General features: G+C 39.8%; 3 protein-coding genes across 8 annotated transcripts in view; 1 reads left to right on the forward strand and 2 right to left on the reverse strand.

The window, feature by feature from the left end:
* Window positions 1–251: 251 nt before the first annotated feature.
* waif2 (Wnt-activated inhibitory factor 2) lies at window positions 252–2,390 on the reverse strand. The gene has a single exon (XM_031280543.2). It carries the CDS (start codon window positions 2,157–2,159, stop codon window positions 1,104–1,106), a length of 1,056 nt encoding a protein of 351 aa, XP_031136403.1. The 5' UTR covers window positions 2,160–2,390; the 3' UTR covers window positions 252–1,103.
* Window positions 2,391–15,602: 13,212 nt separating this feature from the next.
* smyd4 (SET and MYND domain containing 4) lies at window positions 15,603–21,053 on the reverse strand. The gene is made up of 10 exons (XM_031280885.2): window positions 20,800–21,053; window positions 20,282–20,426; window positions 19,987–20,076; window positions 18,481–19,468; window positions 17,815–18,060; window positions 17,259–17,449; window positions 16,971–17,118; window positions 16,731–16,847; window positions 15,979–16,102; window positions 15,603–15,826 (listed from the first exon to the last, which is right to left on the reverse strand). Exons 1-10 carry the CDS (start codon window positions 20,934–20,936, stop codon window positions 15,703–15,705), a joined length of 2,310 nt encoding a protein of 769 aa, XP_031136745.1. The 5' UTR covers window positions 20,937–21,053; the 3' UTR covers window positions 15,603–15,702.
* Window positions 21,054–21,579: 526 nt separating this feature from the next.
* Window positions 21,580–23,727, forward strand: part of LOC116037019 (replication protein A 70 kDa DNA-binding subunit-like) — a 45,694-nt gene continuing 43,546 nt past the window's right edge. For all 6 annotated transcript variants that reach the window (XM_031280759.2, XM_031280764.2, XM_036009011.1 and 3 more), the window contains exons 1-3: window positions 21,580–21,723; window positions 22,315–22,362; window positions 23,554–23,632. In XM_031280759.2, coding sequence (XP_031136619.1) covers window positions 21,691–21,723; window positions 22,315–22,362; window positions 23,554–23,632 — 160 coding nt within the window. In that variant the 5' untranslated portion in view covers window positions 21,580–21,690. The remainder of the gene's footprint in view (window positions 21,724–22,314; window positions 22,363–23,553; window positions 23,633–23,727) is intronic.

Genomic DNA, 23,727 nt, shown 5'->3' on the forward strand with positions numbered 1-23,727 from the left:
TGTGTGGAATCTATTTTTCCAGCTTCTACATGTTCTTCTGTCCAGAACCTAGTATTTATCATCTGAATGTGTGTGCTTTTGTAAACCTTTTTGCACATGCACTCATTCACACCTGCTTATAGCAAATTTTCAAAAACTTTTTAATACGAAATACAACAGGGAAACACTTCCTGTGTTAATGTTTGGCACAGTGCTGCATGAAGTCAACATTTCTTGACAGTGATGATACAATGTACAGACGTAAAGAACACTGCTAACTCACCATTTTTATTTGACCTTTTATTAATGTCTTGGTTGATTTTCTATGCCTACAACAATCACATGCATGGTTAGATTCTCTCACTTCCTCTTTTGCCCCTTCACTGATAAACTGACCTGGTGTCAAATAATGCAGGTGTTATTTTTCTGTGATCAAAGGCTGTTCAGAGAGACAAGGTTGGTAACGTAGCCTATGTTCTTGATGATAAAAAATGACCAGCATTGCCTGCTTGCAAAAACATGGCACTTACCACCTTCCATGCCTCATCTTCCCTGCCCCAGTCTCTCTCTCCCTTGCAATATGCACTCCGTCAGTAGATTATAAACAGGAATACCTTGTTCTCCCTGTGGGGTTTCCATTCGTTTGCAACAATTTACAAGGGCTGCAGTTTTTTAGTAATTACATTAATTCACTATTTCATTCCAGCTTCTCAAATCATAAATTGTACATACCTTTACTGTATATTTGTCACTTGGTTAATAAGATAAATAATACTAAGTTAGTCTGACAAGCTGCTGTAGACTAGTAAGTTAACATGATGCATGGAAAGCATTCCTCTCTTGAGGAGATACAATAGTGCTTAGAATTAGTAGTATTCAGTTGTGCAAGATGAACACTTAATAGTCTCTTATAGTCAATAAACTGTTTGGCTCTGTGCTTATCCTAGTGTGAGAGGGATACCACATGCAGTTAATTGGCCAGCTGCTGAAAAATGATGAAACCGGCTGTATAAACTATTGATTTTGGTTGTAACAGGACACTGCCTGGGAATCCCCCTAGTCTTTGATAACGTACTCCAGTTCGCCTCTCTCACTACACGGTATTGGCCTGATGTTTCAGTAGGTCAAACAGCCACGTTGGCCAGCCTCGGGTCAGAGTCCTGCTCGTAGCGGTAATGGTAGACCTCCATCTGGTCTCGGCACGCCTCTCTAATGTTGTTGAGCCACCGTTTGATGCCTCTCCGGTTGAGATACAGCACCATTAGAAACACCACCCCGATCAGAGCCAACACTATACCGAGGAACACGTATGAAACCGCCTCAAGGTTCTCGTTCATACAATCCACGTCCTCTTCCCGGAGCTTCTCCACAGGAACCCCTCTCTTGGCCTCCGGCTCGCTGCACAGGAGTCGCCCTGCATCCGGGCACTGGGATGAGTTTTTCAACCAGTAGTAAAACGCCTCCAGTTCACAGTTACACCGAAACGGATTTAAAGACAAGTAGATGCGTATGCGCCTTTGCTGGTACAAAATGGTTACATCTCCCCCCCCTATGCTCTCTATTGAGTTATTTATCAGCACTAACGCGTGAAGATTATACATATCTAATAGGGGAATAGCCTTTAGCATGTTTCCCGCCAACTCCAGTCTGTGGAGGTTGCGCAAAGTGCTGAGCGCATGTGAGAGCTGCTCCGTAGCCGGAGGCAAAATAGAGTGATTTAGGTAAAGGGAGCGCAGCTCCAGTAACCCGTGGAAAGCCCTGGCTGAGATAGACTCTAGCTGATTGTGGCTCAGATCCAGCATATGTAATCGGGGGAGTCCCAGGAAGGCGTAAGGCTCAATAGCCTTTATCCCGTTATAGGACAGCGAGAGTACCGTCATTTCCAATTCCGTCCCGTTATTCATGAACGCACCACGCTGTAAAGTTGAAATGTTTTTCTCCTTGAGTATCAGGGTGGACGTCCACTCCGGTATGTTTCCAGGTATCTCGGTGTCCTCCCCATCAAGGCAGGTCACAGTCCCGGAGTCTCTGGCACAGATGCATGACGACGGGCAGGCATCATCCGTCCTGACAGGTGAAAACAACAAACACGCCACTGCTGCGAAATTCAAACCCCACCAAATAGAAAAAAGACACTTTGAATTGTCGGCACTGTGAAATGTCCACATATTCTCTCTCATTTTAGTCTCAAAGCAGCTCTTTGCCGATGCGTCTTGCAAAGTAGGTGACCGACTACAATCCTCCTAGGCATGTAAAGTCTAATCAGTCCGGCTTCGGTTACTTTAAACCATCAGAATAGAAAAAAACGCTCTTACCACAGTCACCTTGGTGATCTGTATAGATTTTTTTTTGGGATATTTACGCATTGGTACGGTGGACAACAGCCGAATGTGGCTGCGAAGAAAGCGGCGCTCCCTTGGTGGTATTTTTGACGCCTGTCACAGAGAGAGAGAGAGAGAGAGAGAGAGAGAGAGAGAGAGAGAGAGAGAGAGAGAGAGAGAGAGAGAAATATGCACGCCACAATACAAGTACTCCCAAGTCATCCTAATTTTAGTCAGTGGTGGAATGTAACTAAGCACATTTACTTAGGTACTGTACTTAAGTACACATTTGAGGTACTTGTACTTTACTTTTCATGCCACTTTCTACTTCTACTCCACTACATTTCTGCACTGACATGTGGCTGGCTATGTCATGTTGTCTCTGCTCATGGAACAACAAGGAGTTTTACATTTCAGCTATAAGTAATTAGGAAGAAATTAATTATACTATTATTATATATTATATAATATATGATTAACCATGACACAGCACACCACTTAAATTCAATTCATTTTTTTTTTATCTTAAGTGGAAACATTGACAATAATAATGAAGAAAGAAAGTCTGCTCAGAGGTTGTAACACCTGCTAGAGGTTCAGCACTATGGATAGCTCCACGGAGCACCACATGGCTTATAGGAGCTTGTATTGTTCTTTGTTCAAAAGGAAGCAATGAAAAAAGTAGCTTACAAATGGTAAGAATAAAGGTAGGCAAAAGAAAAGAGTAGTTTTAGTAGTTTAGTTTTAGTTTTTTTCTTTTTCTTTTTAACTGACAACAAATACAAGATGAGCTGAGGGAGAAAAAGAAATACAGAAGTAAAAAGGTTCAGCATCAAAGTTAGCTCCAAATGGCAGAGCAGTGCAGTTAGTTTTGAGTACAGAATGAAAGAAGGACAGTGAAGAAAGGAAAAGAAATAAAGATGTGGAGGAAGAAAGTCTGTTGAAGATAAGCATAGATAGATTCAAGACCATGGATAGCACATAGAGTAAAGCACAACTGGAAATAGTTGATTAAGGAAAGAAAGAAAGGCTAAATTCTACTTAACACCATCCATTCCTCTCTGTTACATGTGGTCCCATTTCTAATAGACCTTGGACACCAAAATAACTTTCAGGATGACCTAACCATAATAGCCTTTTAACAAAGGAAGTTTAAATCAAACCATTTGGGATCCCATTCTATAATTGGAGAGCGGTGTGCTCGTTTGTGTAAACGTGCATATCAAGAGAACCGTTCAACCGCTCAACTTCCCACTTTGCTGGTTTATTGCTGGAGACCCAAAGAAGAGTTCTGTCATGAATTATTATACTAAAAAACAATTACATTTTTAACACTATATATACTGCTTGGCAGTTTTACTTCTTTTTAAAGCCTTTATTTTGGACGAATTACTGTCAACTGGAAATACATCGTCACTGTAAAACACAAAGTGTTCATTCTACTGGGAATATAACAGAAGAAGAAGAAATAGTAGGGAGTTTTCAGAGTTTTCAGTTTTACATTAAGGTTTGCATCATGCCAGCAAATTAAGTCGTGCCAAACGGAGGAGATTTTCTCGCGGTATCGGATCTCCAGAGAAGTCAGGTTTGATTTCTAAAGAATATTGCAAAATAACTTTAGAGCAACTGTGACCAGGTTGTGTGGCTGCAGCTCATCCACATATTCAGTTGAAATGATATGATAGTCATACTGACATCATACCAGTAACATTACACTACATTTTTTATGTATATATCTGTAGAATATGTCACATGCATTAAATACATGTAAATATTTATTAACCCTACACTGCCTGTTTCGTTTCAAAATAAAAGCCCTCTAGCTTTATTATTATTTACAATTTAGCACACGCTTCAAAACCTTTTTCTATAACATAAATACAAGATGATGACATGATCTGTTGATAGTCATAATGACATCATACTAGTAACATTACACCTTTCATACAACTTCAATGTCTATATATGTAGAATATGTCACAGAAATAAAACAAATATAACTGTCGATTTTTAACTTAACACTTTCTGTTTCGTTTCAAAACAAAAGCCCTAGGGTCAGGAAAAAAAGGGTGCCCAAAGCACTAACGTATGTGTTCCACTCATTTCACTTTTACTATGCTGGACTCTGTGTATATTTTCTAACATGAGGGATAATGCAAGAAATTTGACGTGATGTACTCTACTTTTATGAATCTACTTTGCTAGATTTACTGTACAAATTTTTTTTATAATAGCCTACCTGTGGTCTAACTCTTGTTAATTATATTTAATCTTTTTCTCACTTTTAATCACTATAATTCAATTTGTTGTCCAATACTGTTTTCACAGTTTCACTATTGCTTTCAGTCCAACTGCTTTATTGGAAGTGTGTTTAGCTCGCACCATATGTAATTACACGCAGTAGTGTGGGCAGAAGATAGACAACAAACACACACATGCAGATATCCACAAGCACCACAGTGCCTGTTGTTTATGTTTCCTAAGGAAACATCAGGAGCACTAAAGTCATTTTAGGCCTAATTATATAAGTGTAGAGGTGCTCTAACTGGGTCTCCAGTGACACAGTATATACACACAAACACACACACTCAAGCAAACAGTGTAAGTGGGCTGGATCCCAATGGATATTATATAATGTAAAACATATATATATATATTTTATATATATATTTTTTACATTCTGTACATGCTTTGCTTAAACATTCTCTATTTCTGATTCATAATGGATAGTTTAAAGTGGAGAATGGCAACCAATATAAGAGGTAACAGTAAGATACTAGCCATATTATGTTTGCACTGCAACCCACTGACCCCAGGGCCTGATTTAACTACTTTCACTTTTACTGTAACTAAAAATGCTGCCGAAACAAAACGCTACACCAGATTATTTCTAGTTTACTTAATTGGAGCAGATGTAGGGTAACAGTAAGCTGTCATTGGTCATTAAACATACTTACTGACATCTAGTAACATCTCTGTCCTGATAAAGCAAAATGTGTATCTGCATTCTCCACAGAAAGAGAACATTTACAATTGTATAATAGAAACTGGCTATTTAGTAAAAAAAAGTTTGTTGTGTGTATTTCATTGATTTAGTCCCACAATGCTATAAATCCAGCCTATATGCTAGTCTCACAGTGCAAACTGTACACACAGGTATACTACGTAGCTGAAAGTATCTGGATGCCCCAAACATACAACCATATGTGTTTGTTTAACATATTTTTCTAAAACCATGGGCAATAATCTTCAGCTATAACAGCCTCCACTCTTCTGCCTTCAAAAAACCTATAAAACCATTTCTTTATGGACTTTGGTTTGTGCATATTTTCATGTTGAAATATGAATGGACATAGCCCAAACTGCTGTCACAAAGTTGAAAGCATACTGTTGTCTAAATTAAATATCAGTGTATGCTATAAAATTGACATATGTCTTAATAAGAACCAAGGGGCCCAAACCATGAAAAACTTCCACTGTTAATTATGTGCACAAGTGTATCCATATACTTTTGCCACTATAGTGTAAGAGACATGAGAGTGATATTGATCTTCTAATCTCAGCAAGAAAGCAAATACGCATATTACTCAAAATGACAAACTATTCCTTTAAAGGACAATAGGAACCATAGAAGACATTTAGGCAGAGTGTTTGTTTGTATTAAACAGTGGCCATGGCACTGGGGAGTCATAAGCTGATTGCAGTTCGCTGTCATGCTCAAGAGCACTAAATCTGGAACGGGTGGACAAAAACGAGACAGAGAGGCAACAAGACAGAAAGAGATAGAGAATGATGGAGAATGGTACTCCTGCTGGTGCTCCTGATAAGCATGGAGGGCCATATTACTGTCAGGTTGTTTTGCCCATTACAGCATATGGGATAGTATTTCGTCTTCCAAACAAACAAGGACATCTGCTCAGTCCTCCTCTTCTTCTTTCAGGACCCCTTAGCCTGCTCCAGACGTGTCAGCTCTACAGAGAGCTGATATAGTGGTGGCTACTTTTCACAGGCTGTTGCTGTGATATTGTTATGGTGCCCTCCTCGTGGCCTTCAACTTGACACTGAACCTTGTAATTGATTTACTCAAGGCTGCCCATCCCTATCTCCTCACTATAGTGTGTGTGTGTGTGTGTGTGTGTGTGTGTGTGTTAAGCTTTGTGTATTAAGCTTTAACCAGTTGCCAATAACCTTGGCAGTCGAGTTTTCCTCATATCCTCAACTGTGTCGTTTTTTCTGACAGCTCTGGTGCACATGCTAAATTAGCAGCGGCATGCTGTTTTTGTGTGTGCATGTACTGTGTAGTATGTATGCCAGATGACATTTTGTGTGCGCTGTAGAAATATATCTCCACTGCAAATTCCCCTCTCACATTTTGATTTCCTCCCTCATCCTTCCTGCGTCACTCGACATTCATTAACCTTGTTTTAATAGCCAACCTGAGCCGTCCTTATCATCCCTTATGATGTGCAGTTTTGGTTGTGACAGCGTCAAAGACATGTAAGGCATAAAACAATTAAGTCATTTTCCAACTTCTCCCATGTTCATGCTGCATTCAGAAGCCCACTCTGAAATCATGACCTTTAAATAACAGATTGGTCAATTTTACTACTATGTCAAACTGCTTTCGCCTTCCCACAGTTTTGCAGTGTTACATCTTCAATTGATTCATTCTGCCCTTCTTCTTACCTTTGACGGATTAACAATGTTCATTTAAGTTTTGCATGAAAAGGACTTCAACCTGAGGACTACCTTAAATAAAAGTGAAAATGTATTTCCCTCTCTGTAGAGACTTAGAGACTGTTAGCAATATAAGTGACTTCAAGAGCTTTGTATGTGCAGGATAATTACTGGCTAGAGGCACACACACTTATACTGCTGCTGTGTGTTAGATGGGGGCCAGGGAATGTCCTGTGGTCCCAAAGGCAGTGTGTTTGTCTGGTCCAACCATCTCTCAATCTGTCTATCCGCAAATGTGTTCCTTAAACAGTTCTCCACCACCGGATGAATAAGAGATGAGGGGATGAGGATGGAGGTTGAAGTTAGGAAGTACAGTGGAGTCCATGTAGAGCCCTGTGGGGATGAGGGTGTAAATGGATCTTCAGGAGCAGGTGTCACCTGTCCTGGGACCATTAATTAGTCATTTAGATTTGTAATGGAGTGAGCCATAGCCTGAAAGACACAACCTGCCAAACAAAGCCAAGTCACTGAATCAGAGGAGCTGTGGCTGTTAATCACTCTGTGAGTGGAAAACTATAGATGATCAGAGGAATCACTGAGTCCATGTCATAACATTACGTATAATTAAAGTGGAATATATTCTCTTTGTTGGATCTTGAGATTTTCAGAGACAAATGAAGGATTATATGTAGGATCATTTGTATAATGAGAAAAATTATATTAATAATGATTTTTTTTTAATAGCATTTTTCCAGTGTGTTTTAAAATGAAATGCAAAAAACATATTCCATATGGGATGTCTAAAGACATAAATGTCAGACAACAAGTAGTCAAACAACGTTGGCACATACTGTAAAACAATACAACAAGATAAAAAAGAATATTAAAAACGAACCAAATCTGATGGTAACATGACTTTTTCTTATTATTATGTAATATAAAAACAATTTCTTTAAATAATATAATATTCAATATAATATTCCATTAACTATCCTACTTGCCTGCATATAATGAAAAGTTAATATTCCATTTCAAGGTTGCAGATGAAGGATGTTTTCTAGCCTTATAGTCACAGTGAAGCATTAATTCATTATCTTTCACATTACAGTCTTGACTGGGGGTATATCACTCATTGGTAATCTATAGTCCTCAAACTCTTAAGATTTGGAGTCTGAATGTAATATGATATGGAAACCAATAGTACAGGGTAGTGGTGAAGAACATATTCACATATTTTCCTCTCTAAATAATTATAAAAGTCTTTGAATTCATTGTGTATATAATTCAACTTTACCTGCACAAGTCATAGTTTGTTGATTAATATCCAAGAGTCAAAGAACACTGACTTTGTCATGTTAATGTAACAATCAATTATTATTAAGTCCTTATGGCGTTACACAGTTAGGATTACACATTAATGACTCCTCCAGTAGTCGGATGGATTAGTTTACGTCTCCTCCCAGTCCATAATAACATTAAGTTTCTAACGATCACGTAACAAACAAATGATACGGATACTTGGCTTGCAATGTCTCTATATAGATTGAATTACAAAACGGTTGATATCTTATGTTCAGGTGACCGCTGTTTGTCCTTCTGGTTGTCATTGGCCGACGACACAGAGGCCCCCATGGCAGTTAAGACACTCCTGCTGAGGGGTGAAGTGTATCGGTGACACCTTGGAAAGTGAACCAACTGCCCGAGTCAGGGCAAGACACTGGCCTGCTGCCAGTCCTGTTAGAAGTGGTTAATCAGTTCCAGTGGTAGACAATCCCGTTTCAGTACCACTTTACGGATATAATGTTTTGGAAAAAGGAGAATTGCTTCCATTTATCTATTAGATAATTGGACTATGAATAATGTACTGTTTAATGTTTTCTATCTTTCTTTGCTGAAAAAAAAGCTCAGTCACTCATTTGAGCTTAATAACATGGTGGTCCCGTATAAACAAAACATTTGCTTTGTATTTTTGGTCACATTTTAATAAAATAATATGCTGATGATAGACTACTCAACTTGCGACCACATGGCCACAGGGTGTCTATTTGTTTAAGTATACAGTAGGACTGGGCACTGGGGTAAGAATTAACTTTGGTCAGGGGCAGGGTGAGGATTTGGTTAAAGTCAGGAGTTTCCAGAGTCAATAGAGGTCATCAGATTAAATTTGTTCGTTATTTGTTAAATACCAGCACCAGGCTATCCAAATATAGTAAATAAAAAGGACAAATTAAGGACTTGAACAGAGTAATACATTCTGATTGTGGCCAAGCCAGCCGGACATCACTCCCTCAACGTCTTTAAATAAACCTTGGAGCTGTCAGGCTCTCCCGAAGAGGCAAAGTAAGAGACAATATTTATGTTTGGCAAGGCCAGGCAATCAGAGTAGTGCCCTCCATCCATCAGCAACTAGACTGCTCATCACTTCTACCCACAGTCAGGGTGAACTTTCCAAGGTAAACTGCCGTTGTTCTGCTCTGCATCCAGGGCAGCAGGACACTGTGGAGATGGACGACCCGCAACCAGAATCGAGTGCTTGCCTCTCATTTATAAATGTGTGATGTGAGATCCCCAGGACTGTGTGTGGTCAGAGAGTTAGCAAAAGCTAGTAGCCACCAGACAGTGATGGAAATTAAGTACATTTACTCTAGTACTGTACTTTATTATAATGTTAGGTATTTGGTATTTACTTACTTATTAGAGTATTTCCATTTACTCTAACTTTATACTTCTACTCCACTACATACATTTCACAGGCAGTATTGTACTTTTCCTCCACTACATTTATCTGACAGCTGTAGTTACTGGTTACCCTGCATTTTAAATAATAAAAAAAGCTTACAAAATATAATGTATTGTCAAAGATTCCCAACCTTTCTGGCTTGTGACCCATTAATAAAAAAAGTAGTGTCTGGCACCCTTGTCACATTTCTTGTTAGCAGTTCCACCAAAGAGATAGAGTAGGTTTTATTTAAATGACCAAATAAGTTAAATTATCTAATATTTGAGGGGATATGAACTATCCCTAGGTTTTATAAAAAATATTAAAATTATAAAAAAATAAATAAACTTCAGGACTAAACAACATAACTGTATATAAGGTAGTTAAAACTAGCTCCAATTAGACAAGACCACTTATCAACAGGACCAGCAAGTATTATCCCTGCTGAAATGGCTTTAAACGCGACACCAAATGCCTACCTGCTCTGCAGCTGATCCTGCGCTCTTCTTGTGAAAGTAAAAATACATTTCCCTACAGAGAGCAATAAAGAATCACATTACATTACAGGGAGGGATAACTGATGAAGGACATGCATGAGCAGTCATAGAGGGAAATGTCTTCATCATCCATCCATGTTTCACCACAGTGCTGAAAATACTCGTGCCATTATGTCTGAGAACAAAACGGGACATTTGCAGAGAAAAAGGAGGCATGGATAGATGGAGAAGGAGGAGGAAGATATTATCTTACATTCATTATGTGCGAAGTTATTAAAAAGGGGAGGTCATTATTTTTATATGGAGAGTAGAGAGAGAGAGAAACCTATTCTTAGCTTTTACCCCTGTGGCTGGTCGGCAAAATAGATCTACAGTTTTATGTGAGCCTGTTTTAGAATCCCAAGCCTGACTCTGCCAAACTACTGCTTCATCAGACACACACTATCTCCTTCTTATATTATCATTGGTTTGTCAGATGAATATACGTTTATGGCAATTATGGAAAAAAAAAAAAAGAGTTGCAGTTCTTAGTCAACGTATTTAGTGCCCCAGGCAGCAGCGGGGAATGCTGATGCCACAGAATATAAACTAAGTAAATAAATAAATTTCCCCAATGGCAACTTTCTCCTCAATATTTTTTATTTGCTTTTGAGGTTTGAAGTATGTCATATGGGTTATTGTTCCCTGGAGTGGGATAAATAACGTCAGCAATATTCAGCTTTCATATCAGGGAACATCATAACATGAGAGCAAATACTAGTCAGGGGATGGGAGGATTCCTCCATAGTTTGTCAACAACATCTCCTCTCATTGTGGAAGATAATGTGATGACAATGAAACTAAAATTATGCTTAATAAAAACTGCACTCATGTAAATATGACCTGAGGATTTAAATGACAAGAACCAGCTGATATAAGGTTAAACGTAACTTACCAAACTCACAAACAAAGAAATAAGCCTAAGTTTACAGATGCTAGCAGCTCTGTCAGGATGCACAGTGGTGCTTTGAGCTAAATGCTAACTTCAGCGAGCCAACCATGTGCAGGATCCAAACACAAGAACAAACAAGAACTTTTGAACATCGGACAGACACCTTGTGTAATATAAATTACACAAGGTGCTTAGAGCTGAATACTAAGGTCAACTCAACCTCATGGTGGTGCTAGAGGAAAAGTCTGAGGTTCACCAAAGTCAGTAGGATTCATTCTCTGGGAACCATGAATATCTCCACAAAATGTCTTAACAGTTGTTAAGATTATTTCAGTCGGGACCAAAGTGGTGGGCCGAATGACAGACCAACAGTTGACAGGCATGAGGATAGCGGGGCTGAAAATGCAGAAGTTTGGAGTGCATAACCTTGTATGGTTCGGGCTGCTTAGTCATAGGTGTGTGTGACTTTGTTCCAACAAGGTGAACAGAGTTGTTTTAAGAGAGTGATTGCCGGTAAGTCTGCCAGCCCAGCTGACCCTCACCTGGTGCACCTAAAATTACACCTCATACACGTCATACACGTAGATCGTGATTGTCATTCGACCCACAAGCCCCCATCTCTCTCTCTCTCTCTCGCGCTCTCTCTCTCTCTCGCTCTCTCTCTCTCTCTCGCTCTCTCGCTCTCTCTCTCTCTCTAATAAAGAATTAGATGTTGAAATTGTAGTCTGCAAGTTCAAGCAAAATCTAATAATTGTTTATATTTTTTCTCCAACCAAAATTGAGAACAGTCGAGTCCTTTCAAACTGTTTTAAATACATCATTGTACTCTAACAGTCAGACTTGAGTGACTATTATTTACTGTCAGCCATTTCCATAATAGTTGGTAATAACCTTGCCTGGGTGAGAGATTGATGAGGATTTTATTTTAACATGAGCACCAGCCACATTACCATCGTCTGCATCATGTATCAGATGTCCTCTGTTGTGGAGAGAGGGGCTGAGAGATCGAGCATTGAGGAAACTGACTAAAGGAACAGATCCACTTAAAGGCAGATGCAGACATCGGATAGCTTGAGGGGGTCGGAGCTCTCGAAAAGGAAGTGAGGGGCTCATGTAACTATGAGGATGGAAGGAAGTCAGAGGGGATATTTTGTCCAATAAAGGGTGAACATGAGACCCTCCAAAGAGGTCTGCATGGGAGAATTTAAAGTGCAGGTTGATGGATAAGCAGTGAAAGGGAGGTCAATGGGATAGTAGTACCAAAGTGAAAATAAATTATGATCACAAACAGCTACCTGAAACTATTAAAACTGTAAAAATATGACAAAGCTTAAAAGTGAACAGTTCCAGCATAACCACATTGCCTGTATTTAGGTTTTAGTTTTGTGTTGTTTTTTGTCTGTTTCTGAGCTTGACCTTTGTGCTCTAGTTGCAATGATTTGAAGTATTGGGGCGTCTGCTCTTTGTTGGTCAGATAAACTGTCAGTAATGTCTGAAAAACTAAGCTCCAAAGAAAAAAACAACAGAGAAGGCAAGTTAGAGACACAAACCAGAAGGCAAGCAAAGGGACACCAATTAGTACCTGAAAGTACCTGTGAAAGAGTCGTATAATGTCTCCTAAGGGTCTGGAGGAGCTTTGTCAAATCAGAAAATGACCCAAGTGATGTCATATTTAGCTCTTTTAGATAGTAGTTGTAATTGTGACTGTTATTGTAGTTTGTAATCATTACATTTTTAAGAATACAAAATAGTAATTCCATACATCATTTCTTATCATAAGTAAAAAAAAACATTCAGGCTATTTACTGTAAAGCTATCTCTCATTAGAAGTGTGTTGATGTTTGTAAGAACACAACAGCTGGTATTATCAAGTGTTTAAAATGTATGCCAGGTGAGGACTTCACCGTCAATGTCTTGGTCTTTTCTTTCACATTTCAGCCACACCTTCGGACTGAAGATCAGAGTTCATTGTTATCGTTACCAGCTGTGTGTATAAGTCATGCAGGGTTGGTTGTACTGTTGATGACCAGCGGCTTACAGGAGACAAGATGAGTCAGGTCAACTCAGTTGTTAGTAACTCTGTCGGTCTGTGTTACAGATATTGACGCAGTCCTTGTTACAGAATACACACGCGGCAACTTTTTGTTTGCGGTCTGGCCAATTTTGATTGCATTATGTATAGCAAGACATCTGATAAGCCCAAGATCACAGCCCCTGGAAATGGCCTCAAATGGCACTGGACAGTCAAATGAGCAACCTGTGATCTGATACTGCAGCAGCGAAGAGATGTCTGCACTCTCTGCAGACTTACTCATGACTGTTTCTCTTTCTTGTGCTCCGCTTCCCTCCCTACTTTAAAATATTTTGTTTGCTTGTGTTTTTCCTTTTGAACATGAGCTCACATTTTCGTCCTTGAGCTCCTGACTGATACAGAAGCTTACAAAAAAGAAAGCAAACAAACTGAAATAACTCAAAACATGAATGTGCAGTTTGTGTGACTTTAGATCTTGAGATGTACAAGATTTGCTTGGCAGAGGGGGGGTGGTATATTAATAGTCTTACATCAGTGTGTTTAGAGAGGAATATTACTGTATTTCAATGAAGTATCTTTATTGTGACTATTATTGCCATTGCTCATCACACCCCCAACCGTCAGACACCACCTACCAAGAGCCTGGGTCTGTCCGAGGTTTCTTCCTAAAAGGAAGTTTTTCTCACCACCCGAGGTTTCTTCCTAAAATGAGTTTTTCCTTGCCACTGTCGCACTAAATGCTTGCTCTTGGGGCAATTACTGGAATTGTTGGGTCTTTGTAAATTACAGAGTGTGGTCTAGACCTACTCTATCTGTAAAGTGTCCTGACATAACTCTTGTTATGATTTGATACTATAAATAAAATTGAATTGAATTGAAGTAGCTTTATTATCTCTAGGATTACTATCTAGGATTACTATGACAGCTAGCTATGTTATCACTAGCTCTACGTTAGGGATGTTAAGCTACATTAGCGAACATCTCCTATTGTGTGCTGAATCTCTCTATGCCAATGTAAGCAATGTTATTTCTGGCTCTACTTTTGCAGATTTTAAGCTGCATCAGTGACTCTCCCACTGCAAGAAGACATTATCATGCTAACATTACATGTCATGCTTACATTACGTTAATATACAGTAGCTCATTAGAGAAAAAACTATACAAAAAGGGACATGCTCAGGATTTTCAGAGTGATTTGAGCGGGGAGTGGAATTACTACATCAGTTTCATTTGACTTTAGAATGTAGTTGTTTGCAGAGTGGCTACAGATTGTATATCAGCATGATTTAGTCAATCAATTCTCTGATTTTTATCAAGAGAAAGATGTTACTGTATGACAAAATGTACAAAAATGTGAAATTGGTCCAGTATTGAGTGAGAATGCTGTAACTGGCAACTGCAAACCGGGCTGCAATGTAACCCTGTAGGGAAAATGTGCACCATCAATTTTCTGTCCACTAAAAGTGCTTGTTTTGCCACTGACAGGCTCAGATTGTTATTTTAAGTGACTACATTATGGATCCTAACAGCTCATGAATGGCTTTACTTTTTTTGGTCCTGCATGGACCCGCCCTGTGGACCCTTGGAGTTCATACACGACTTCTCAGCTGATTTCACCAGCTGCCTCTCCCCTGAGTTTTTTGTCTCGACCTTGACTTTCTGTAAGTGCGTACCCACATCTGGCAGATTGGCTGCCCTCCAGATACTGTTGATGTCTAACTGGCAGATGGCTCAAGAGTTGCAGCTGTGGTCAATATTTTATTGTCTTTGCTCAACAGGAGCTTTCACTCATCTCTGAAAACCAAGGAATCCGTAATCTGACCCCTTATTTTCTTGCTGTTTATGTGGCACATTTAGCATTACTCCTCCACCAGTTACATTGAGTGTTACTAGTTGATCACAAGTTGAGAAAAAAAAACTCTTAAAACCTTAACATAATGCTTTAATAGAACTTGCTCATAAATACTTTAAGGTTGAAGGTATAAAGGTCTTGGGGGATATGGGGTGGGTACTGTAGGTACAAGAGTCAGAGCTACATCTTGCTTTCCGGCCATCGAAGCATGAAATTGAATTTGTTGGTGGATAACTGCTGCCACCAAAAGGTCAGAGGGCTACCTATATGTGTAGGGTATTTGCAGATTGTATAGATTGATTACTTGGTAAAGTACAAACCATGCCTGCTTTTTGACTGTCTTCAAACAAAAAGTCCACAATCATGAAAACACACATTTACTTCAGTTTCATTCAGAGAAGTATATGTAACCTGGCAGTGTATCCCTGTGGCCATTTGGCAGCTGTGCAGACTGGCATGTCCATTCTAAAACAGTATAACTATACATCAGTATAAAAGTACATGTATATATATATACACACAAGTGCTTTTATATTTATATATATATATATAAAAAAATGTCTTAATACATACAAACGCACACAAGACCCACAATCAGAAACTTTCACAGATTTTAATTACTTTGACTTACAAACGTAGTATAAAACTGTAATTATATTGTAAAACTTTTCGCTCGTGTCAGCTATATGTTAAACTACCCCCGTAGACAGTCCTCCATAGCTCGCAGCTCCTGTAATTCGTGACAGTCAGGGCCAATGTGAAGGCAGAGGAGTTCTCTGACTTTGGGGATGACAGAGAGAGCCGGGCCTCTGGCACCACTGGGAGAAGGAGAGGAGAGAGACACACATAACTGTTGTTTCTAATAATAATGTCAATCAAAATAATAAAAAAGTAGTTGGATAGTTACACTGTACATACACATATAACATCAGACATTGAACATGGCATTCCATGAAAATTGCCGACTCACCCATTGAAGTGTAGCTGAGCTAATTTGAAGAGTTGTCGTCCCAATTCAATACTGTCTTCTCCGTACTGGGAGCCAATAGCTGCAGCACTTCTCTCCAGATGGGAGGCTGCATTGTTCCAGTCACCTACAGTACAGGAACAGCAGAAAAGAACAAAAGCAGTGAGAGCACTGCAAAAATCTAAACTGCCCACAGATCTGGTCATGACTAAGCCAAAGGTCAAAATGATTTATCTGACACCCCAAGGTGTCTGAGAATTCTGGCATTGGTTTGATGGCTTTAGCTACATATCTGAAATTAAACCTGATACTATTAAGCATTCTAGCTAATTAAGTGTCATGGTGGTTCTTTATTTCTTACCTAAAAATAAGCCTTCCACAGCCACATTATTGCCAGGGCCAATAATGTTTACATCGATCATACACTACTATCAATGGTACATTAGTATAAAAAGTTAATCAGTTCTTCCTTTACCCTTTAGTAGTTTTCTTTGCTGTTTGGTAGAGTGTTTGAGTTGTAATATCTAGTTGAAAAAATAAATACTCAACTGATTAAGCCATCTCTAGCACTCCGTTGAAGTATTGCACTGGGTTTTTAGAGACAGACCTTTTCAGCTGGCAACCTTCCAGGACGTTAACGTTAACATGCTCAACAAATCGGTAGAGATGTCCATTAATGTAAAAAAGTGCACCTTTCCCACATGAAACAGTAGGGGTGTATTAACCACAAAGCTCATGTGCATTATTATTCTCACCCATTGAAGCATATGCTCTGGCTGTGGCATCTGCCAACTCCCCCTGCACTGGGTGTGTCTCTGCAAGTATCAGTCCAGACTGACTCTGGGTCCGACTCAACAGTGTCAGAGCCTCATCTGAGGGAGGGAGGAGCAGAAGAATAACATGGAGATGTAACAAAGATCTTCTAAACAAATGACAATGATGCACTGTATCTGCATATTGTGTCAGCATATGGATGTAGTTTTTTTAACAACCACCTGGCCTCTCTCTTTCCATGAGGTCCACAGCCTTCTCCAGGTCGACCCTGATCTCCTGCAGCCTGTGGCTCACTTCAGGTGAAGACATTCGATGACCACAGGATGACTGCGAACATATAAATCCTATTCCTCTGGCCTCACTGCTTTTCTAAAAATCATATAAAGCGTCTCAAATGATTGAGATGGAACAGCAGTAAGGTAAATCTCAGAAGAGGAATTCATCAATAAGTAGTATTAATCATGTAGTACAATTGTAAGTAACAGAAAACAACACTAATAAAGGCCTACTTTGAGAGATCCTCTGCACTTGCCACACAGAAGTCCAGATTGTGGACTGCCTTCAACCCCCAACCACTGCTGTCTGCCCTCTGAATCACCCTCCTGCTGCAGGGTGCAGGCCTCACACTGACACAGGAAATAGTACTGTTCTTGCAGGAGACGCTGGCGTTCTTGGGTTGCCATCCTACTGTTGTGAGGACCTGAGGGAGGGAAGATAGGCGTTGATAACAGCACAAGTTATAACTCACAAGGTTTGGTAAATACATTTGTACCAGACATAACAACTCATGATGTATAGTTGAATAATGTCAATGTTTAGTCTTCATCCAAACAGCATTTTTCATCTGCACAATATGTAAGGTTCAGTTTTGCTATGCACCCTTGTATCTTCTGAAATAGGTCAATTTTCCTATTGAGCATATGCTACAAAGGGTGAGAATAATAATGTACATGAGCTTTGTGGTTAATACACCCCTACTGTTTCATGTGGGAAAGGTGCACTTTTCCCATTAATGGACATCTCTTTTGCACTCATTGGACTTGGCAAAATTACACATTTTCTTACCATAGCAGTGCAGGATCTCTTGTCCCAGAGTGATAACTTTGGCTGCTCTGACAGTCACAGTTACTCCGCGTGCTGTGCTTCTGTACTCAGGCACATTCTCACTGAAGTCTGCAGACAGACTGGTTCCAGTGCTGAACACCAGACTGGTGTTGGGACAGCAGGAGTGATTCAGAAGACTAAGCGTTGGGAATATTGCCGTAGCAATGCGAATTTCCTTGCTGGACTGCACTGGTGAGTTTGCTGCTCCTGTGAGATGCAAGAACCAGGAAGAAAATGTCAGTGTGACTCAAGAACAATCATAGCTGTAGATTAAGTTATTAAAAAAGCATAACTTCTTCCATGTGGATTGTATGATGAACACAATGACAATTACACTGAATCAATTAGTAGATCACCAGAAAATGTATCTACAGTTCAACAGTTTAGATAGAGTTAAAAGTCATTTTTAAGCAAAAATGCTCCAATTCACTGTTTCTAACTTCTCAAATGTCAATGTTTGTGTTTTTCTATTATAATAAACTGAATACCTTTGAATTTTGGACACTCAAGATTAAAGGGGGAACAAACTGCTTTCGTATTTCTGACTTTAAGACATACGGTAGTTATGATTTTTCATTGTGACAAAACTCAATTTGAGGCAAGGTGATACCTTGTCAAATCAGTCACCTGTATCTTGCAGCATGAGGATTGCCTGCGCGTTACACCTCAGCTGCAGCATGTGCCTCAGAACAGCACTTCCCAGCAGCCACAGCTCCGAGTTCCAATCTGCGATACCTCCCTCCTCATCTGGTGATTGGCTGTTTGCCCCTAAGGGTCTACTAAGGTCCCAAGATGCAGGTGGAGATCCTGCCTTGCTGAGCTTTAGGTAGAGTGCTGCTATGGTAACTGCACAGAGGAAACAAACACCAGGGCTGTGGTGATCCAGGTGGTGCCGTAAGTGAAACACGCTTGAGTAAGAGTCACCGTAGTATGAAGTACAAGGATCACTGGACTCTCTGTTCAGACAGCTTGTGTGCTCGTCTGTGATTGGATCCCTGGCCATTTGGATGTTTTTTAACCCCGCTTTTAGTGTTACCCTCAAAGCGAGCTGTGACATCACACCCATCACCATCAGATCTGCTCCCAGCGGACACTCCCAGCAGTGATGTTCCTCCCAGGCGTCTCGCTGACAGGAAGTTGAACAGTATCGGCTGTAGCTGCACCCCTCACACGGCACAGGACACAGTGTTTCAATCAAACACCTGTGACAGCGCCTGTGCTCCACTCCAAACAACTCTGCTCTCTCTGCGTCCTGCCTTCGTCCCTTCTCTTTCAACTCCTCCATCCCTGGTATAAGGACACAGCTGTATGGCCTGTCATGAAGGATCACCTCCCCAGCTGCTATTCTCTCTGCAGCCACGAGGTGTCGACCTTTCTCAGGGCTGAAGCCAACAGCAGCTTGAGGATGAATCCCAATTGTAAAAGGATCAACAGATTCCCTTTTTACTCTGTCTGGATCTTTACGATTCTTTGAGGCAGGATTGGGTTGATCCTCTTTTGCCTTTTGACCTACAGAGAGGTGCTTGAGGCATTGCGTGTGACGGTCCTCTAGTTTGTGTAAAAGATGAGAGGGATAGCTGTTTTTTAGAGCTCTGTCAATGTCATCAAGGGATTCCTGAGGGGGAAAAACAAACACTGGAGTGTTAGTCACTACAAAATCTAAGATTGTGAGCAAAACATAAAGATGACTGACATTTTAATAATGTATACAAGTCAGCATCTTAACTTTAAGATGTTGAGAAAATTCTAGGACAGATCTAAACTTAAAAACAAGGAAATGCTGTCTTGAGAAGGCTGAGAAAGGAATGATAAAGCCATTTCTCATACACAAGTAGTAACAACGGCACATAAAAGACCTGGAATGTTTTCGACTTTCTTTAGTAGAGTCAGAAGAAATTAATTTGTGAAACAAGGTTGAGTCAATTATGTGGCCAATATGCTTCAATTAAATGAAGCATTATAGAAGATGAGCCACTGGTTCCAGAAGTACCTGGTGGACATCTAAAATAATCTTTCAATCTGTTACAGGCCCATTTTCAGTCAACTAAGTCAAATAAGAAGCAGAACTGATTTGCACAGGGTTTAATACGACGCTATTTCATTATTTAATTGTTGAAGATGGCACCATCTCACCTGGTAGTGCTGCAGATGGTAGAGGGCAGCAGAGCGGTTGGCATAGCACAGAGACAGCTGCTCCGAACTTAGAGGAGCAAAACATATGCCCTGTCATGACAGGAGACAGAGAAGCTGGATGAAAAGGCACATTAATTAGGACTTTAAGACATACTGCTATATAATCCCAAATTATTGTTTTACATTACTGTTCTCAAAATATAAACAATGTCTCTGATTTTAAACCAGTTTAGGTGTCATTGACTTTTTTGTTTTCTGTCTTATAGGGATTAATAGAACATCATTTTCACTTCACCTGTGAATAGTGCAGAGCGGCTGCAGTGTAGTCTCTGGTCTTAAAACTAGAGTTGCCCCTCTCCCTGCATTTGGCTGCTTGCTCTGCATCCTTCTCTGCAGAGTATCCTGCAGAGATTGACTGCACGAAGTCCAGATCATCTTGGCTGTAACATAAATGTAGACAAATTAGAAAGTTTCTCTATGATCAACCACTAAATGATTGCCTCTGGGTTCAAAGTGTTCCTCAGCAGAAGGAAAGCTGGGGTTTACTTTTTACTTTGGGGGTTTTATTGTTTATAGCCTTACACAAGTTCTAGAAACTGTTAACATTAGCCAAGGTAATATAGACTGTGTAAATGGGTCAACTGGTCCAATCAAAAATAAGGTCGTGTCCCCTAATGGTTGATCAAAACAGTAATGTACGCTTTAAATGGCCATTTATTTAGATAATAAACTGTGTACTTAGATTCATCAGATAGAAGCCGGGCCGAAATCCCACAAGCACCAAACAGAAATAAGCTAACGTTAGCTACTCACGTTGTCAGAGTTAGGGCAAATTTGAAAACATCATATATTTCAAGCAGGGATGTAAACTTTTCCTTTAGCTCGGGGTCGAGTCTCGTCCATTTCTGTGCAACATGATCTTGCCACTGGACGCACGGGAGATCCATCATGAACTAAAAATAAACCACATTAGCACAGGACGACAGTTTTTGGTTTGTTTTGAGTCCGTTTCACGCATGCTTGCAGCAGACAGTGCTCCACTGCAACAAGCCAGCGTGGCTAATAAGGGAGTTTCCGAACACAACCTTCAAAATAAAGCCCGTACTAGAACCCATTGTTGGCCAAGGAAAATTCAAATACACATACTGTGTGTATTTTTCACATGTATGCAAAAATGTCCTTAATCTTAGCTAAATCCATTGTATTAGCCTTATTATGCATTGTCATGAAGTTTAAAACAAGATAAATGTGATTTTTTTTGGGAATAAATAATTGATTTTCACATTGCTGTGAAAGAGTAGGCCTATCCTTTACAGTTACATTATGAATTGTTAGTCTCGCTCTGCCAGACCCTATGTGCTGCGGAGGAGGAGGAGGGTCTGGCAAAGCGAGACTAACAATTCATGTTTTGTTCAAGTATGATTTACTTTACGGTTTTTACTTGAGCGTTTTATTTATTTTATTTTACATTAAGTATCTTGCCATTATGCTAATGAATAAAGCTGTGCTAGTTTATTTTATTTTGAAGGCATAAATGTGCCATTTCCTTGTAGTTTGTGTTGCTTTGACGTAGTTGTGTTTGACGTACGTTTTGCTAAAATACCGTTTGTCTCACTTCTCTCGCGATAAGTTCTATACCTTTAACTTGGCTACGCATAAAAAACAAAAGTCTGCTGGCTTTGAGGAGCACTTTACTCGTGAGACATGGGTGAACTACTCACACAGGGGGCAATTGAAGTAAGCATAACTATTATTATATAACTGAATTACTGTTTTTGTATTTGAAATACTGACATCGAGACTCAGGCTGGTATTTACCAATGTAACGTTAACGTTAGCTCTGCTAGCCGCAGCTGTTAGCACTGTCAGCTAAGTTAATGAGATACCAGTTTCACATCTGAATCTACACTACAGTAACGTTAGCATTAACCTTTCAAATTGTTTAAACTTTGCTGTTGTAAGTCTGAAGTTTCTCTGTTAATGGGGTGAAATAAATGCAGGCTTGCGTCATTTATTGAAATATTGACGCATCAGTTATGTGGATAGACCTTCCATGGGTTGGACTGAAGTCTTACCATTTGGTCAGTTCTTCAAAAACGTTTGGGGCCCAGAGAGTGAATGAAAACAACAGGACGGTCTGATCTAGTCCCGTTCCGTCATCCACTAACTTACTGCTCACCTGCTAGGGGCGGTACAATATAAATGCCACTTCATTTATTTATTAATGTTGCACTGTAACTTTGCATTAGTAACATGGTATTGTGATTGGACAGGATGGGGCCAGGCAGTACGGTGGATACTAACAAGTCCATGTATGTTATTGTCTAGGCCCTGTTAAAAGGATCACCGATGAGCAACCCAGTGCTGCAGCTGCTGGTAAGTAGGCCTATATTTAAGAGTCCACTTGACCAACCAATCCAGCTGTATTGTATTTATATTTTTCCATTGTTAATGAAAATCCAAAAATGATCAGTTGAGTATTGGTTTCATCTAAAACAACGTGACCCCACTTCTACCACTGCAAGCCCTGCAGCAAGCCCTGCAGCCCCAACAGATGAGCCTCACTCAGCTGATTCCTGATGCTTTGTTTACAAACAGTACCAACTGTGTTCTGCATCACTATCAAAGTCAACCAAATTATAACATGGCAAACACAAAATCACACACACAAAGTAAAAGTCTGTGTTATCTGCCCCCAAAAAGACAATTCACTGTGGCACTTGACCAAGGTGACTGATGACACCAAAACATGTGCTATTGTTATGCTTAATAACTAATAACACTCAGGCTGCATTCCTTGCACTTCCCTTGCACTCTTGTACTTGTGTACTTGGTATGAATTTCCATTTCCCTTCTCTAGCTCTGTGATTTATTGTGTCGATGTGTCTGTTGTTTTTTGGTATTCTGTTTTTATGTGAACCTTGGCTGCAAAACAAATGTCCCCAAGTAGAACAATAAAAACAACCTTAAACCTTGATGTGAACAAAGTACTCACTGAGTGCTCACAGTCTGTCCATAAAAACGGGCAGAAAACCTGGTTGCCAAAAGTGGAGTGACTGTGCCAACAGCATGAAGGAACTGCTGTAGAGACAGAACTGCACTTCCTAACACAATGGGCAAAATTGAAATCTGTCCCAGAAGAGTTCTTCCTAAAATTTACAAACCCACAGTTTAATAGCTGTTTTCATAATGAAAACTACAAATTGTACTGGGAGAAATAAAATACAGGACATTTTGTTTATGCCTGTCACAACATGATAGAATCAGACTTATTTATGTATGTATTTATTTATTTATGTTTTATACCTCTTATTATTTAATATTGTTGAAGATTAGGCCTACGTCTTTACGGCCCGGTCACTGAGATTTACTGGTCTAGTCCACCTAAAGATTATAAAGGGATACCTACCCTTGTTATAAATGTAGGCAGGCAGATACATGTTTATCTGCTAGAGGAGCTGCTCTCCCTTCACCTAGGAAAACTGCCAGTTTCTTTTCTGGATTCTCTCCCTGCATTTCCTGTCTTTTTCTGCTTTTACTATCAAATAATTTAAATTTGTTTGTCAGAACCTCCGTCAGGTCAGTAATGGCTCTGGTCCACCCAGGTTCCGGCTTATAATGAGTGATGGTCAGCACTATTTTACTTGTGAGTATCTTGCAGTAGCCACAAAACTGTCAGACAGCAAGTTGACAGGCAAACATTCCAACAAGGGTAATATCATGTATTACCAGTGGTGGGTG

This window comes from Sander lucioperca, chromosome 13, assembly GCF_008315115.2.
Source record: "Sander lucioperca isolate FBNREF2018 chromosome 13, SLUC_FBN_1.2, whole genome shotgun sequence".
NCBI lineage: Eukaryota > Metazoa > Chordata > Actinopteri > Perciformes > Percidae > Sander > Sander lucioperca.